Here is an 18,790-nt window from a genome sequence, read left to right on the forward strand (position 1 = left end):
CCTCCTCCCGCACAGAGCTGGCAGCACCGGCCGCCTCTGCTGGGGAGACGGGTGCTGCTCAAGGCTCACCGTGGAAACAGCAGGAAGATGGGCTCAGAGGCAGCAAGGAGCGTAGGGTGTGATGCTGGGTCCAACCTGGTCCTGAGGCCAAACCAACACCTTGGGCCGTCCTACTTCGGGCACCCAGGGTAGACTGAGGCTGAGGAGGGGCGGTGGGAGCTCTGAGGAGGGAGCAGGCGAGGCAGCCCAGAGGGGTCCTGGTGGAAAGGGTCCTAGAGAATGCTGTCCTAGTCCTGGGTACACCAGGCCTGCCTTTGAGTGTGGCCGAGTCTCTCCTCCGGAGCCAGAGCCTGGGACGAGGCAGAGCAGGGCCTGGGTGTCTGTGCCTGGGGGAGGGCGGTGTGGGCCGGGCCGGCCGGAGGCTTCATTTACACGGGCACCCGATTTAGTCTGCACGCAAGCCTCTCAGTGCAGGGCAGAGCCAACAAGGCAGGGCCGGGACACCCCACTTCCTTCACTGGCCTAGGGCTGGGCACAGGCTGTGGAGGCGGACAGCGCTGGTTAAATGTCAAATCTTCACTCTGCTGACTCCCAGATCACTGTGCCTTGGGCTCCAGATGACATATCCAAGCTGCCTCCTGCATGTGACCTTTTCCCCTCATACCTCCATCCGTGGGTGCCAGAGCAGCCACCTTCTAGACTTGCTGCCCCCACCCAGGCCCCTCCTTGCACTGCCACAGTAACTTTCCCAGGTGTCCAAGCCTTAGAAGGTCCCTTGCTGCCTTCAGAGAACCCCCCAGCGTGAAATGTGACCCTGCTGGCTTCTCAGCTGCATCTTCATTTCCTCTATATTCTGAACGTCTTACCCATGCTTTTCTGCCCAGAATGTTCTCCTTTCCTCCCAGCACCAAACTTTTCTTTCAGGCTCCCCCCACCCACACACACTGCGAGCCTTTCCCTTGCCTGCTGGGCTGGGTGGAGGCCCCCTCGGTCCCTGCACACCCCTGCTGTACCTGCCTCCCTCCATTTTAATCAGGGGCTCTTGAAGAGGCCACATGGGAAGAGAGTGTTCCCTGGGATGGGCCTTGCACAGAGAAAGCCTCAGGAAATATTTGTTAAGTGGTTAAATTCTCCTATTCAAGGTCTCTGCAAGTCTCACCATCTAAGATTCTAGGGTTCAACCATTCTTCAAATCCAAGACTTCTCACCCCCCCCAGCCCTCATGCACTGGTTCCCAGTGGCCACCAGGGGTCACCCGCTGCCCGGTCTCGGCCGAGCCACTGTTACCGAGCCCTTAGGTGTGTCAGCCCCGCCCTGTGCCCTTTAGGCAGCATCTTGTTTGTCCTCCCAGCCACTCTGCAGTGCACAGGGTCTGTTTTCCACATGAGAAAATGAAGCCTCAGAGAGGCACAGAGATTTAAAATCACACAGCTAGTGACACAGCTGGATTGTGACTGCATCACACACGCTCTTTTTTTTAAAACAAAAATGCCAGAGAATTCAGGCCCCCAGTTGGGCAGGGCTCTCCTAGGCGGATGCCGCCTGGTTGGTGTGACCCTGGCTTTGTGTCTAACCTCACTCCTTGCCCGCACCTTCTCTCTCTGTCCTGGGGCTGAGCCTGGAGGGTTAGTCCCCTCGAAGTGAGAGAAACTCAAATCCTGGAGCTGCCAGCTACACCGCTGGGGGCAAGTACCTCATAGGACTGCAGTCAGGACTGCTCAGATAACCCAGATGGTGCTCAGGAAGTGATCTGACTCCATCCCGGGGACAGTGACACCTGCATTCCCCTGAAGCCTTCCCTTCTGCTTCAAGGGGGCAAATCTTCCCACAAATGCTTGTCACTGCGGGTGGAGCTGGCACACCTCAGGGAGCACGTTCACCTTAACTTGCTCAGAGGAGCAAATCTGAAAGGCCAGAGACAGGCCGAGGGGTTCCAGGGACCGAGGCTGGCAGGAGGAAGGGGCCTAGCACAGGCCGAGCAGAGGCCTGGGGGAGGCCAGCTGGGAAGGCCGGACCTCTCTTCCAGCAGAGGGGCGGGAAGAGACCCCCAGTGCTTGCAGCCCCTCCAGGCTTTCAGTCTTCAGTGCTCAGGTGTTCAGTACTCAGGCGCTCAGGGGCTGCCTCCCTGAATTTGAGTCCCCAGGGTCAAAACCAGAAGTGGCTGCATTTCTGCTATGCACTGCAACTAAGGCCAGAGAGGGGACAGAAGCTGGCCCAAGGTCACACAGCAGAGCTGGAATCAGAACATTGATTCTCTCTTTTCTAAAAACTGGATTCAAGTTCTGCAGAGGGGCTGGCCTGGTTTTTTAGAGGCCCTGGTCTAGAGTTGCTCCAGTTCTGTCTTCCTGAGAGATCCTGGGCAACTCACAGTGACTCTTAGGCTCTCATGTCCCCATCTGTGAGACTGTTCATGTCCCAATGCCCTGGGCCTCCCCAAAGGTAACACAGCTTTCCTGGAGCTGTTCTGCAGGCATGAGTACTGCTGCCTCTGTGTGTCCTGCACAGTCTCAGGCCTCAGTGAGCCTGAATGCCTAGGGAAGGAGAAGTGACAGAAGCCCCTGTTCTGGGCCCCTACTGCCCCTTGGTCATCTCCTGCTGTTCTCGAGTCTCCCTGGCCAGATGTGAGCCCCTGGGTGACAGAGCAGGGCCCCAGTGACCAGCTGAAGGGACAAAGAGCAAATGAACAGAGGTGGTCTCTGGAGAAATTCTAATACCACCAGATCCCATCGGTGAGACATACCTTGTGTGGGCACAGGCTGTTTTCATGCTCTGGACATACATCCACTTGTCAAAAATATTTTCAGGTTACCTTATTTGATCTCCCTGAATCTTAGGAAGTTTGTATTATCTTCTCCTTCCCACTTTATGGATGAGAAAGCAAGGCCCATAGAGGTGAAGGGATGGGCCTAAAGTCACAGCTAATCTGAGGTGGCGCAGGGACCTGAATAAAAGTTTTGACCCTGCTCCCTCCCTGTCTCTGGCCAGAGCAAGTGGAAGAGAGGGCATAGAGTGTGTTCAGTACACAGCGTGGAAGGGGTGTGAACCCTGTTCATGGATTAGTTTCTGTCATGTCTCAGGATAAAACATTCTAGGAAAACATTCCCAGACCAGAGCTCTCAGAAGCAGACATGGCAGAAGTGTATTTTTTTGGCCACTGGGACTGAGAGAAAAACAGTCTGGGAACAAGATGCTCTTTTGCATTCCTTTGGGTCTTGGCAGATCAAGCAGTAACAAAGCAAACACAGGAAGAGTCAAGGAGGAAATTTAACTGATTGTGTCAGGTGGTAAGATTTCAGGACAGATTACAATTCTCCCCGTTCCAACCTAAAATTTCTGTCATTTGGTTGTACTTCTGTCATGAAAAACAACTTCATAATGAAAAGAATAAATGCAAAGATTCGAGCGGCCAGATTTTGTCTGAAGGCCACTAGGAGAGGGCTGGGCAGTAATTGGCCCCAAAACCGGAAGCTGCGGTTGGGCTCCTCGGGCAGTCAGTGAATAGCGCGCCTGCGATGTAATTGCAACTGAGAAGATGAGGGTTTGTTTTGTCCCAGAGTCCCAAGGGAAGAGTCCAGTGGCTTGAGTTTTCACTTTCTTGCCATCTCAAGAAGTGTATGTATTAGTAAGTTTGTTCTCAAATATTGTAACCTCTCACTGGGCAACTAGAATCAGAACTGATCCAGAACATAAGAGTGGGGTAAGCCCTTGGAAATCACCTCATTCCGGCCTTTTAAAGTTGGGGATGTGGCAGCGCAGAGGCAAAGCTCATCCCTCAAGCAGTGGCAGGGCTAAGGCCAGATGAAGTGCTCCCACCTGCTTGTGGGCAGGGGTGCTAGGGTCAGAGGAAGGGATGTAGGCGGTGAATCTATGGCCTGACTGCATCGAGCCAGTTCCTGTGATGAAGGAGGCCACAATTTAGCTGTGACACTGGGGTGAGGCATTTGGTCCCAGATGGCCTCCAGCGCTAAGAGCAGACTCAAATGTGAGCAGCTTTCCCTGGCAGGGAAGGCAGAAGTTGGAAATGATATCTTTGCATTTATTCTTTTCATTATGAAGTTGTTTTTCATGACAGAAATACAACCCAAATACAACCAAATTGGAATGATATTTCATGTCCCACATGCATGGTGAAGCACTTCACACTCACTCCTTCCCGTGGGCCCCATGATAACCCTGTGTTACTGTGTGCCTGGGAGATTGTCGGGGACCCGGCTGGGAATGTGAGCACACCAGGAAGAGGTGCGAGAGAGCATGTGAGGAGTGTCTGTGGTGACCGTCCTGTGCCACACACCGTATGTGTGGATACACAGCATTATTCTCAGCTTCCCGACGAGGACACTGAGGCCCAGTCCCCAGGGCTATCAAGTGGCGGAGCCAGATTTTAACTCAGACCTTCTGACTCCCAAGTCCATGATGTTTCATATGCTGTTGGTGGGAGTGGAAATGGACATAATCCTTTTGAACATCAATTTGACAAAATCTAATAAAATTAAATATACGTACCTTTTTGATTCTCCTTTAGGAATTTACGCAATATTTATATGAGAACACATTTATGTAACAAGGCAATGTACACACTTATGAGTTTTATGCAGGAAGAAAAAAATGTCCTGTAAGAATACATACTGCATGTCCCCAGTGCTAGGAAAGGAAAGCTTGTGGGGCCCCTCCCCAAACAGGCCGAGCCCTGGTCCTCAGGGTGGCTGGCTGGAAGCCAGAGGGACTCAGCCTTTAACCAGGAGTCTTCTATCTACCAACAAAATCTCCTTTCACACGACTTATTACTCCTCCAGGGGGAGGTTCAGGAAAGGACAGAGGGAAAGTAAAGACCATAACTTATTTATTTCTATCTCTAGTGTCCAGGATATTACACCTGGCAGGTGGTGGCTTCAGGGACTGTGTGTCCCATGGATGGATTAACTGACTTCCTCCTCTCTGTGTCTGTTAAGTGGTCTAAAGGAGGGTCCAGGAGTGTCTATAAGAAGCATGGTCTTTGGAAAAGTCTGTTAACCCAAATCTTTCTATAGAGAAACTCAGAAAATTTAATTCCATTTTTTTATTATTCAACATTTTATACATAATAAATACAAACTTTTTACAGCCACTGTAAAGAAAGCACATCTGCACAGAGGCTCCCTCTGAGCCCTGCCCCGTGCAATGTGACACTGGGTTACATGTCCTGGAGGGAGGGGTTATTTTTTAAAAAGGAGGCATATTTTTACACCTTTGTTTTTTAAAATAAAATTAGCAGCTCTTCCAAAAAATATTTTAAAATATAACAAAAGACTTCAAATAACCCTCTGAGGTTGTGGAAAACCCAAATTCAAGGACAATTTGGCTAGCTAACGAGAAAATACAAGACTGGGTGGTAAGAACTGCTCTATTTATAAGCACTTTGAAGATTTTTAGTATGTCAGAAAATTTTTAAATCTTAAAAAAAACCACCCTTTAAATTTCTTTTTTAAACTTAAGAATAAGTTTGATAAACACAAAAAGACCTCAAATAGATCAACAGGTTAAGAAATGCAAAAAACAAAAACAAAAAAACCCAAAATCACAAAGAAGATTCATCAATGGGTATTGTCACCGAAGTGATCAAATGACTAACTGAAAATTGCTTCAGTTATGACCTTACTTTTTGGTCAAAAAAATCCCATGGGGACATTTGGCGAGCATTTCAAGTTTTTAAAGATTCTTAGGAGGGATGGAGTTTTCAAAGCACAAAACAACTTTTGGATTAAATTCTGCAAATCTGATTTCTTAACAAAAGTAAAAAAAGCAACTGGCACACATCCCTTAGTTCCTAGGTATCACACCCCCTACCTTCCAAAGGAGTGGACAGCCAGAGTCCTACTCTGGGCACTTGCTGGCCCGTAGAGAACACCACTCCTGGCTCTCCCTGTGACACACGAGGACACACGAAGTCTTTTTCTTGTCCATCTGCATTTGTGCAGGGTGTACAATCCTCCAATTCCTTCTCATAGGAAGCTGGTTTCCTCCAGGAGCCCACAGGTTCTTCCTCTCAAGAAAATGTCAGAGCACTGGGACCTGGAAGCTGCATTTTCCATGGGTAACAGCTGGACTGGACTGGTGCACTGGCTTGAGAATAAAATAATGCTAGAGGCCTCCCCATAGAGAAGCTCAACAATGCAGGTATGTGTCCTCAATTTATCTAAACGTTCAGATTCTAAGGATACTGGTAAGAAGAGTATATGCTGTAAAAATTAAGATGAAAAATACCCAAATACAAAAAGAACATTAAATTGGCTTGTTTCAGATCTGGAAGCTCCATTTCTGCTTTAGCCGTAGCCTCCTTTCTATTAGTCTATGTGATGGACAAGATGTGGCTACTAGTTCAGCCCCTCCATATTAGCTCGACTAATTCTAAATGAATGGCATAGATATTAATACAAAGGACACTGTTATCATTTTAGATCTGTTAGTTGTGGAAGAGATGTGCGTTAATGCAATTGGTGCTAAACTCAGGGCAGTCCACTTTTTTCACTTTCTCAGTCTGGGGACTAACCTCGGGGAGGAGCCAGCCTCTCCTGAAATCCCTCCTTCTGTTTCCTTAGACAGCCAACATGATCTGATTAATACTAATCAGATGAGCAAAAGCCACTTGAAGAAAGATGAGAATCTTTGCCACATCCTGTGGCCACAGTAATATACTGTACAAGTGCACATGATCAGTAATTCTGTGACTGTGTCCTGGAACGAGGCCTGGTCTTGAGTCTCATATAAAAATGGACCACTGTTAGGCAGGAGGGATGCCCCACCTTCTCTGCTCAGGGTCCACTAGGATTTGTGCTATGACAGGAGAGATGACATAGAAAATGACAACAAAAAAAGGCACAAAATATTCAAAATGTGGGAGGAGTCCACCAGGCCACCCAGTCACATATAATCCTCCTTGTTTTTGCTCTGCTCAAGAGTCATCATCATGCAAAGGTGCCTAACACAAGACTGGCCAAACTCCCCAGCCTGGCCTTGATTGTAGCAGTAACGGATGGACAAACCCATCATCACACAAGTGTGATTTCCACGTCCTCGATCTTTTCTGCTGGCCTTCGGTGGTTCTGTGTAGGTGGAGGGGGAGCTGCCCGGACCTGAGCAGAAATAATCACATGGATGGTCAGTCAGCTTCCTGATGCAGTGCCTGAAGTGCCCCCAAACCCAATTACTCATCTATCCAAGGACACGGGTACCCTAGGGGGCTCAGAAATGCTCTGAGCACATGCTTTCCATCTAATCTTTGCTATTTCCCACACAGAGAAGCAGTTGTTCTTCTCAATGAAATGTCAAACCCACAAATCAGGTTCTTGCCTAGGCTGAAAGCACAAGAGTCACACGGGCACAAGAGTTACTGTAGTCCCCAGATCCTTCTCCAAAGCAAAGGCCTGGAGTTGGAAGGAAAAGGGAGCAATGTTTAGAAAACTGAAATCATTTCAGCATGTCTTAGGGGGAGAGTTGCAAGAGCTAAGGCTAGAGAGGCAGACTGAGATTAAGTCATGAGGGGCCTTGTTAAGCCATGCTAAGAAATCTGTGCAAGAGTTTAAGTAAGAAGACAACTTAGGAGACTTGGGGTCTGCTACATGACAGTCACGTTAGCCTGAACTAGGGTGCCAGCGATGGGGGATGTAGAGAGGTGGAATGATTTGAGACCTGTTTCTCAGGTCAACCTGGCAGGACATGGAGATGACTGTCTGTGGAAGGCAGGGCCAGGGAGGTAGCAAGATAACACCTATAGGATGAGGGTTCCATTCACCCAGACAGGTGATATGGGAGAGGGAGAACGTCTAGGAGGGAAGATAACTCATTTTTGCTGAGTTTTGGGGGTTTGGGACATGTAAGTTGAGACATCCACAAGTCTGAAGCTCAAGGAAGAGATCAGGTTGGCAGTTAGAAATACAGGAGTTGCTGGTATATGAGAGCTTATCACAGCTGTGAGAATAGATCACTTGGGAAGAGTGCTTTCAATGACTTCAGGAGAAGCAGCCTAGGGACAGAACCATGACAAGTGTCAGCAGAGATGAGTAGAGGTAGAGAAAAGGTAGGGCCCGAGAGTAGGGAGCAAGCTGGGAAAGTGTGGTGTGGCAAGCACGTCAGTCTGCTTTGCTCCGGTCCCACCCTTACCCACAAGGCCGTGCCACCATCACATCTTTCTAGGACACTGCTCCGGCCTTGTAAGGGCTCCCCATGTCCATTCTGTCACCTTCCATTAATTCTCCACTTGGCTGCCACAGCAATGTTTTAAACATGTAAAACATGCCACAACACTGTCCTGCTTACCAGCTTACAATGGCTTCCTGTCACATTTGGGATAAAGACCCAAGTCCTTAACAAGGCACTCAACACACATAAGCTGAATGGATGAAGCCAAAGGAAGCCAGTGGTTCAACTAATGGTATCAAAAGCTGATAAAGGTCAAGGAAAATAAAATTGCAAATTATGCCCTGGATTATCAAGGTGAAAGTTATGACCTTGGAGTGTAGTGAGGGGTAGAACTGAGATGTCAGAGAAGTGAGGGTGAGTAGAGGCAACTATCTGCAAGATTATATTCACCCTGAGGCCATGATGTGTATCTTATTATTTCACCTCAATGTTCCTCAAGGAGGCAAATACAGGCTGCTTGGAAAAGAGGTACTTAATAAGTGCTTGCTGAGAAAAAAAGTGCTTCCTTTTCATAATGAGATCACTTTAATGCTCACAAGCCTTGTTATAATTTAAACACACTTTCCTAGCTATCATCTTGCGATCTCACCATGGCTCAGTGAGAAAAGTTCCAGCGTAGACTAAACGTTCTAAGATGAATTGATTTTTATTGCTTCCTTTTCAATAGCTCTTTTTACCTTCTCAAACCCATTCCCCCTTGCTTGGCAGAATCAGCAACAACACATGGGCCACGGGGAACCATTTCTAACTTTGTATTTGGAAGAACCACGCATTCCGTAACCCTGCCACGGGGAACCATTTCTAACTTTGTATTTGGAAGAACCACGCATTCCGTAACCCTGCAGAGAGGAGACTTACAGGTCGCAGTTTGCCATACGAGGTCTCAGAAGTGTGCCTTGATGCCTGTGAGAATCCCGGTGATTCAGCATGAAGGCTGTTTTCTAAAGGAGAGAACCAAAGCAGCTCACTTCATTTGAGTTGTTGAGCGATAAAAATGCTAATGCAGATCTGTTTGCCCTTCAGGCGAATATGTGGATTTCTGAAGTGAAAATGCATTTAGACCCATGCCCAGGAGAACCCTTACCATTTGCTGAAGGAGACCGGGGAAAGTACTGGGAGCTCCTCTTATCTGGGCTGGGGTAGGGGCTGCTGGGAGGCTGGTCGTACAGCGGCAGTGGAGGCAGGGAGGCATGCGGCTTGGGGGAGGGAGAGATCTGCAGCAAAGGGAAGGAGATTACCAGGCGCCCACCTCCCCAGGCAGGAGAGAGCCTGGCTGCTTCTCTGACTGCTCCGCACACAGTCCTTTCTCTGGAGCTAAGTTAAAACTATTAAACCTTGTCAGCCTCATTAGAAGCAAAGGAGCCTAAAATAATGACCCTAAATCCCAATTTTGTGTTGCACTTAACTTTTTACTCTCACCAATCTCATTATATTACTGATTTTAGTTTATTTATAACAGTTATCAAGTCAGACCATTCTCTAAGGTTCTACTGAAAACATACCAAATTAATCAATTCAGTAAAGTCATTGAAGAACAAAAAAGGGGACAAGCTGTATTTTCTTTGGTGAAGATAAAATAATCAGCTGAGTTTCTAACTTCTCCAGGCTCTGTACATGTCAGGCTAAGTGGTCACAGTCACCATGCAAATAAGAGTGGCAATCACGTTCCTTATTCCTCCACCTTCCAAGGCCTGCTGATAGAAAGGCAGACAGGACAAACCAAACTGTGACCGCAAGTTTCCCTACGATGAGCTAAGTCCAAGGCCATCTGAGAGGGAATGGGGGATCGGGCAGCTGGTTAATTCTCTGAAATGGACTGGCAAGATCAGAGCTCAGCAGGGAGGCTCTGACAGTGAGGGAGAGAAATAATTTTACTACATAAACTAACATTCCCTCTCTGGTCTGTTTCCTTCTCTCCACCAAACCAAACTTTTGGTATGTTGCATACAATTTAGCATTTTAGTTAACTGATTCAGAAGATAGAACATGGGAGAAAGGAGGTGTAATATGACCATATTCCACAAGAGCCTGACAAGTCTCTGGTTTCTCAAATTCAGTTTTGCAGACACACTGAGGGCAGGAGTGGGGAGGGTGAGGCAGAGACTACAGCCCACGTTTTTCTGGATCAACAGACACCCTGGAAGTAATTTTCTTTAAACGTCTTTTAATTCAGCTTCCTCCCCTCTCATGTACCTGAATCTCCTTCATCCATGGAGTGTCACCATTTTCTGAGGCTGAAAGTTCTTCCACTAGCACCGATGGGAAAACTCCAATCCGCCCATTGAATTCCCCTTCCCAGAAGCCATCATCATCCTGGTTTTCTTTGTTCAAGATACGGATGATCGCTCCCTCAGGAAAAGATAACTCATCATCTGTCTGGCCCTCATAATCATAAAGTGCTTTCACAAAACAGACTAGGGAGCAAGAGAAAGACAAACCTGGTGAGAACACTGACAGCCAGGATGCTCTGCAACCACCCCCTTGCTCAATGACAACTAAAACAGTATCATATAGAATAGGAGTAAAGTTGTAATTTTTTTTTTTTTCTTTACACACTGAAGATCAACTTTAGGTTCTACTGTACAGGACAAATGTGAGCAAATAAAGGAAAACATATCATAGGATAGGAATAAAGTTGTGCTTTTTAACCTACTGAAGGCTTACTCCAGGGCAATATAGTTTAGGTCAAATGTGACCAAATAAAGAGTGCCTTGTTTCAGTCTTTACCACTGGCATCTCCGTTGAGGCTGCCTGATACGAGTTCTGCTTCCGTGGAATTGCTGGATGTGTGTGACCGACTGTCCAAAGCAGCTAGGGACTGCAGCATGCTCAGTAGGCTGTTCGAGGTGGGAAACTGTAGGTACTTTTCTGGCACGTAACCCACTTGGCCAACTTTATTTCGAGCCTGGGCAAAAGACATGTGACAAAACAAGTTTGCACACACAATTTGGACGGAGCATAACAAGAACCAAAGTAAACTCCTGAAAATGTGACAAGAAGGGGCGATATGAGCAAAGGAATCTACCTTTACCCAGTCTTCCATATCTCCATCTTCAATCACTTCTAACACCTCATGCTCCTCAATGGTCAACTCATCTGGTTGAGAAGCCTGCAATGTAGGATGGTCATGGACAAAATTAAAAAGGTTAGATAAAGAGCAGATGTGAGCCGATCATAACAAAAATGTGAGATCAAAATATTGAAATGATTTTGAGAAACATATTGAACATAAAACTGTAAATGCTGTAAAACTATCATAATGAGGTGAAGTTTTACTTTCAAAAACTAAATAAAATAAAACCACAAAAACTGGAGAAACTGAATTGTCAAGAGGCAATCGAGTTCAATGGAGAGAGCACCATGCTGGAAGTAGAAGACCTGGGTCCCAGCCCCAGCTTATGTGCCTATTGGTAAGTTATTCACCATGATGCCTCCATTTCTTCAAAATGACAGTCCTGCCATTCTCCAGAGAATGAGGGGGAGGGGGCAATGTGGGATGAATAAGCACAGAACCATGATGACTTGGGAAACAGAGGCAAAGAAGAAGGCACTGAGTTGGAACTGTTACAATGGAGGTGCATGCTGTGAAAATGCAAAGAACTATGTACATGAATCAGATGACAGCTTGAGCAGTGCCTAGGATTGATCTGGAATTACTATAAGACAGTGGCCAAAAGAGGAAAATTGTGGGAAAGGAAATGATTGCAATCAGTCAAGGTTTGCATTTATTATGCTCTAACTTAAACTGTTAAGACTAGGCTGATCCACTTGGGTTCTTCTGCACAAGTTGCTAACTGTAATGGTTTTATTATCCCTGACAGCCCTAGCATCAGCCCCCTAGATATTGGCCCTGAGATTGCAAAACCTGAGAGGAAGCTCTCAGAGGCTCTGCAGAGGGGTTAGAAAGTCCATTTGGCTTTGCTTCCTAAGGAGCCTTGTCTGCCACAGGTGACAGGCAGGGGCTTGCTGGCTTCTTCTGGCTCTCTAGTAAATAGTCTTAAAAGCTTTCCCCAAGTCCCAAGATCAGTTAAAACTATCACCTACGAACATACAGTTCTTCGAATCTCACAATCTCAAAGTGTAAAAAAATATTTCCAAGTTATATAAGCTAAAACAAGGCAAAAAAATATGTCACTTTCCAAAACCCATTTCCCATTTCATGAACATTAAAACATTTCATCAAAACCCAGATTCTGGATGTTGCTATTGCTCACTGAGACAGAAAAATAATACTGAAAATATCTGACCAATCACAAAATATTCCAGGACCAGATTGTCAAGAAAATCACCTCTTATCTCAAAATATGAGGGGAAAACAGCCTGCTCATTTACTTTTGGTAGCTTTTCCAGGATTTATTTGCTACTCTGAAACAATACTATGCCTTGAACATATTAGCAAAAGGTACCTTTGTAATAAAGATGTTTTCTTAATTCCATGGTAAGACTTAAAAAGTACCAACACAACCAGACATTAATGTATGTGAGAGCAAGGCAGGAGGGACAGAGCACCTTTAAATATATTGCTGCCTTTGTAAAAGAAAAAGCCATGGAAGCCAAGCTTGGTGGCATATACCTATGATCCCAGCTTCTTAGAAAGCTATAGCAGGAATATTGCTTGAGCCCAGGAATTTGATACCAGCCTGGGCAATATAGTAAGATCCCATCTCAAAAAAAAAAAAAAAAGTCACAGAGGTCCACACAGGTTATCCAACATTGCAGCACTAGTTGTTTAACATAAGCAGACATTAGCTTGATTGTACCATCCTTAGGCAGTGATGTCCAATTCTTCCACTTAACAAGGTCAGGTCCTTTGAGCAGCAATCAAGACCCTATAGAGCTTGGTCCCCTGGGCCTCTCTGATGCTTTGGACTCAGCACACCTGTTCTCTGAGCACACCGTGTTCTCCCTTGCCTCTTTCTGCCCAGTATGCTCTGCTCCCTTTTTCCTATCTGATGGATGGATTTAGATTACTGTGAGTTTAAATTCAGCTTCAGTCTGTTTCTATAGGAAATCGACTGTAAGATGTCTTTGAGCCTCAGTTTTCTTACTTTTCCTACTAGAATATAAGTTCCATGAGGGCAGAGATTTTTGTCTGTTTGATTAATGCTAATATCCCAGAGCCTAGAAAAGAGCACAGCACTGATAAATGGAAGATGTTCAAGTAATATTTGTTAAATGAATGGGGTATTTTATAATATCTACCTTATAGGGTTATTGTAGTTATTATTACTCATGATTTGAGGCTCATCTCCTATGTTTTCGCCCACCAGCCATCATGAGCTAGTTGCCTACTCACCCTTTTGTTCTTGAAAGGCTTTATACAGCCCTTTAACACTGACCACCATGGCATTCCAGTCAGCCATTAGTCCTGTGGGCTTCCTACTAGAAAGACTTAAGGCAGGCAGGGACTGTATTTTTTCTCACTTATCCCAACTGAAGACAGCAAGTGGTCAGTCAATAAATAGTTATTAAATACACACATGGTCTCATACTATCTCCTTAAGTCTAGTGACAACCAGAACTCCATTCCCACCAATAGCTCTTCAAATTTTCTCTTTTCTTTTAAAATAATATGTTTAAAAACAAAATTTCCTGATTATAAAATACATGTTCATTGCAGAAAAGTTGGAAAATATGCATAATTGAGGTCTTAAGGTACATACAATTTGGTATCCTCGTTTTTTATTTGACATTATAAGTGTTTCTTTTTATATAAAAACTTACTAATGTAAATTTCAATAATCTTCATAATATCACATGTTATGGTTATGGTACCTGAATGGTAATTTAACTATTCTCTTATTGGACTTCTAACTTTGAGTTATTATAAAGTATATAAAATAGTACTATAATGAAAGGACATTTTTATATCTCAAACATTTTTCTATATTATGATTTATTTCCTTGGGATAGATTAATAAGGTCAAAAGTTATTAACATTTTTAAGGTTTTTGAATCTAATAGCTTTTCTTTTTTTTTTTGAGACAGTCTCCTTTTGTTGCCCAGGCTAGAGTGAGTGCCTTGGCGTCAGCCTAGCTCACAGCAACCTCAAACTCCTGGGCTCAAGCAATCCTGCTGCCTCAGCCTCCTGAGTAGCTGGGACTACAGGCATGCGCCACCATGCCTAGATAATTTTTTCTATATATATTAGTTGGCCAATTAATTTCTTTCTATTTATAGTAGAGACAGGGTCTTGCTCTTGCTCAGGCTGGTTTCGAACTCCTGACCTTGAGCAATCCGCCCACCTCGGCCTCCCAGAGTGCTAGGATTAAAGGCGTGAGCCACTGCACCCAGCCCTAATAGCTTGTCTTTGTTCTTACCAGATTATTTTAGGCCTTCTGTGTTGGTCTGGGCTATAGGAATCATGATTAGGCTTAACCTCAGTCTCTCTCTATTCTAATCTATCCTCTCAAGCATCTACACCATGAGCAGTGTTACCTTCTCCAATGTCCAAGATGATTTTAGGACATCCAGTGGATCCTCCTAGCCAGAATAAAAACTAAACTTCTGAGTCTGGTACAAAGGCCCTTTAGTATCTGAAAACAAACCGCTTTATATCCAACTGCTATTCCCTCATTCGATGCTCCCACACCACTGAATTTACCACTTCCTGAACACCCTATACTCTTATCACACTCTGTATCTGCTGCACTATTCTTTTTCTAGAAGGCTCTTTCTATTCTCTACCTTCTCATTCTATCTAGAAAGGTCTTATTGATGACCTAATTTAAATGCCACCTCATCTATAAAATTTCTTCCAACTATCACAGGTAGGATTAGTGGCTTTACCTTTACTATAAATCTTTTCATACATGGTATCTATATTATCATTTTATATTTATCCCCCCTTTAGACTATCCATTCTTGGAGGGCAGGAATAATGTCATATTCATTCTTTTTTTGTTGTTGTTGTTATTTTTTTTGTCATATTCATTCTTACATCCCCAAAAGTTATTGCATATTGGGCACTCAATAAATGTTTATTCAGCGATTAACTGACTATATAGATATTTATAGTCTGGTTTACCAGAGGGACATGCCTGGGATATGTCAACAGGGGCAATGCTGGATGAATGTGAGCTGTTTAAAATCACTCAGACACTTAGGACCCTTCTCCATTTAAGGACCTTAAATTTTACTTCTGGAACTTTCAAGTAAATATAACAATAAGAAGTGACATCGGGAAACATTCTCAACCCTAGTTTTTTTTTTTTTTTTTTTTTTTTTTTTTGAGACAGAGTCTCGCTTTGTTGCCCAGGCTAGAGTGAGTGCCGTGGCGTCCTAGCTCACAGCAACCTCAAACTCCTGGGCTCGAGTGATCCTTCTGCCTCAGCCTCCCGGGTAGCTGGGACTACAGGCATGCGCCACCATGCCCGGCTAATTTTTTTTTTTTTTATATATATATTAGTTGGCCAATTAATTTCTTTCCACCCATAGTAGAGACGGGGTCTCGCTCTTGCTCAGGCTGGCCTTGAACTCCTGACCTTGAGCAATCCGCCCGCCTCGGCCTCCCAAGAGCTAGGATTACAGGCGTGAGCCACAGCGCCCGGCCGTCAACCCTAGTTTTATAATACCCTATGTATAAAGATCTTTCCAAGTATCTCAGAAGATGATTTCAAATTTTCTAAAGATTATAAAAACAATTTACATTGGAAAAAAAAAACCCTTTTAGAAAACAGAAGTATTATGAATTTAAATATATAATGAAAGGATATTAAACTCCTTTAATTTCTCACTGATTAGTCTGGAAATCACTGATACTGAGAAGTAAATACTGCCACCTTTTGGCTGCACAAGGATGGTGGTGGTGGCAGTGAGACCTTCCAGTGTATGATAGCTGAAGATTCTCTCCAGACCCTCCCTCTGCTGTTATCCCTTGGCATTATCCTTCCTCATTGATGTCTCCATCAGAATGGGGGCCAGAGAAAGGTTAGTTGTTCATGCCCTCCTTCCATCATTTATTATTCACCCCACAAGTGTGTACTGGTGATCTACTATGCACCGGGCATTGTCCTGAGTGCTGAAGACACACAGACAGTGTACACAGACAGACAAGATTTCTGCCTTCATGGACCTTTAGTGGGGAGTCAGACAAAGAAATATGAAAACAAATAAGAATAAGTTTGGTTGGTAATAAGTACTATATAGTAGATAAAAGAGGTGAGGGCAAAGAAAGTAGTGACTGAGGAGTTGATTACATATTTAGGCAGCTAGAGGTGACCCTAGGAGGCACTATTTGAGCTGAGCTTCAGTAAGGAACAGTGGTCAGCCAACAGATTTGGGGAAAGAGAGTTCTAGGTAGAGGGATTAGCAAGTGAAAAACATGAAGTCAGGAAAGAGCCTGGTGCCTTTGAAGCCCGATGGGAGGCCAGAATGGCTACTGTGCAGTGAGTGGGTGGGGCTGGGAATGGTCTAATATGAAGCTATAAAGTGAGGGTGAATGGTTGGGGTCAGATCAGGCTGGACATTAACAGACCCTAGGGACGAGTTTGGGTTTTTTTCTACATGTAATGGAAAGCTTAAAAAGGGTTTTTAAGGAAGAGGTTTAAAATCATCTCCTTCATGTGTTAACAATGATTCTGATTTCTGAGTAGAAAATGGACTGTTGGAAGGCAAGTATGAAAGAGAGAAAGCAATTAAGAGGATTTTTTCCCTTTCACAGTAATCAAAGCGATGGCTTAGACCAAGATGGTGGCAGCAGGGGTGGTGAAAGTGAGTAGATTCAGGATAGGTTTTGGAGGTGGACTCAATAGCACTGGCTGGATGAGAGGAGTGAGGGAAAGAAAGGAACCGAGGAATTGAAACTCAATTTATTCTGTGCCAAATAAAAAATTAGTGGGAAAGCAGGACAGCGATGAGAGAGATTAAGAACTATTACACCAAATTAGGTTTGGAAACTCTGGCATCTATTTACGCAGGCCCCTGCTTAACATGGATAACTACAGTTGTCAATATTGGGATGAAGAAAGGCAAGGTTTTAAAAACTGCATTGTAGCACAACTTTCCTTTGATATCAATTTTGAGGGTCATCCTAATGGAGGATGCCAACGAGGCGACTGATGATATGGATTAAGAGTTCTATTTACTGAAAATTTACTAGATGCCAGGCACTGTGCTAAGTGCTTTGCTATAAAAGTATTATCTTATTTGATCTTCTATGGACCCTACAATATTATTCCTATGGTAAAGATAAGGAAACTGAGGTTCACAGAGACTAAGGGACTACTGCAAGGTCATACAGCTCATAAGTGGCAGAGACAGAATTTTTTTTTTTTTGAGACAGAGTCTCGCTTTGTTGCCTAGGCTAGAGTGAGTGCCATGGCGTCAGCCTAGCTCACAGCAACCTCAATCTCCTGGCTCAAGCAATCCTCCTGCCTCAGCCTCCCGAGTAGCTGGGACTACAGGCATGCGCCACCATGCCTGGCTAATTTTATATATATATATATTAGTTGGCCAATTAATTGCTTTCTATTTATAGTAGAGACGGGGTCTCGCTCTTGCTCAGGCTGGTTTCGAACTCCTGATCTCGAGCAATCCGCCCGCCTCGGCCTCCCAGAGAGCTAGGATTACAGGCCTGAGCCACCGCGCCCGGCCAAGAGACAGAATTTTAACCCAGGTTTTTTGAAGCAGAGCCTAAACTCTTCACCATTATGTTATGTTGCCTCTAATATTATTAACTCTACAACAATTTTATGCTAAGCACAGTATGAGAGGCTGGGTAGATACATTCACACGTATCCTCAGCGTTGTCACAATTTAGTAACAGCAATATGTTGGAGAATTACAAACCTTGTAGGAATAAACAACTTTGCAGGTGAGTGGATAATTTCTTAAGGTGCCAGAAGGGCTGGAACTGCTGTCATCAAAAACATCCATGTTGTCTTCAAACTCTTCTCCTTCTTCTCTTTCAGTATCTGCATTAAGCTAAGAAAAATGAGAAGCCATTGACTATTTTGCTTACTTAAAAATGGCTTAAAGCAGGAAAAACACTTAAAATTTGATTGTTTAAAAATGTTAATTTGCCCATTTAACTCAACATAGAAGTGACAATCTGTTCTCACTTGCATTTCTCATGTTTTGAGAGGACAGAGTTTTTTATTTGTTTGTTTATTTTAGAGACAGGATACAGCTCTGTCTCCCAGACTGGAGTGCAGTGGCATGATCATAGTTCACTGCAGCCTAGGCTCAAGTGATCCTCCTGCCTCAGCCTCCCCAAGTAGCTACGGGTAGAACTATAAATGCGCTACAACGCCTGGCTTATATATATATATATGTACATATATATATATATATATATATATATATTTTTTTTTTTTTTTTTTGAGACAGAGTCTTGCTTTGTTGCCTAGGCTAGAGTGCTGTGGTGTCAGCCTAGCTCACAGCAACCTCAAACTCCTGGGCTCAAGCAATCCTTCTGCCTCAGCCTCCCGAGTAGCTGAGACTATAGGCATGCGCCACCATGCCTGGCTAATTTTTCTCTATATATTAGTTGGCCAATTAATTTCTTTCTATTTATAGTAGAGAAGGGGTCTCACTTTTGCTCAGGCTGATTTTGAACTCCTGACCTTGAGCAATCCGCCCGCCTTGGCCTCCCAGAGTGCTAGGATTACAGGTG

The 18,790-nt window shown here is 44.6% G+C and overlaps 1 protein-coding gene across 4 annotated transcripts in view; it reads right to left on the reverse strand.

The window, feature by feature from the left end:
• Positions 1–5,041: 5,041 nt before the first annotated feature.
• The window catches only part of FCHSD2 (FCH and double SH3 domains 2), a 244,604-nt gene continuing 230,855 nt past the window's right edge, over positions 5,042–18,790 (reverse strand). For 2 of the 4 annotated variants that reach the window (XM_012744878.2, XM_076002297.1), the window contains 7 exons: positions 17,965–18,099; positions 11,201–11,284; positions 10,903–11,080; positions 10,369–10,589; positions 9,260–9,389; positions 9,034–9,116; positions 5,042–7,109 (listed from right to left, as the gene is read on the reverse strand). In XM_012744878.2, coding sequence (XP_012600332.1) covers positions 7,026–7,109; positions 9,034–9,116; positions 9,260–9,389; positions 10,369–10,589; positions 10,903–11,080; positions 11,201–11,284; positions 17,965–18,099 — 915 coding nt within the window. In that variant the 3' untranslated portion in view covers positions 5,042–7,025. Of the gene's footprint in view, positions 7,110–9,033; positions 9,117–9,259; positions 9,390–10,368; positions 10,590–10,902; positions 11,285–17,964; positions 18,100–18,790 lie in introns of all 4 variants that reach the window. The other 2 variants (XM_076002295.1, XM_076002296.1) reach the window with 1 other exon arrangement.

Source organism: Microcebus murinus, chromosome 4 (assembly GCF_040939455.1).
Source record: "Microcebus murinus isolate Inina chromosome 4, M.murinus_Inina_mat1.0, whole genome shotgun sequence".
Taxonomy (NCBI): Eukaryota; Metazoa; Chordata; class Mammalia; order Primates; family Cheirogaleidae; genus Microcebus; species Microcebus murinus.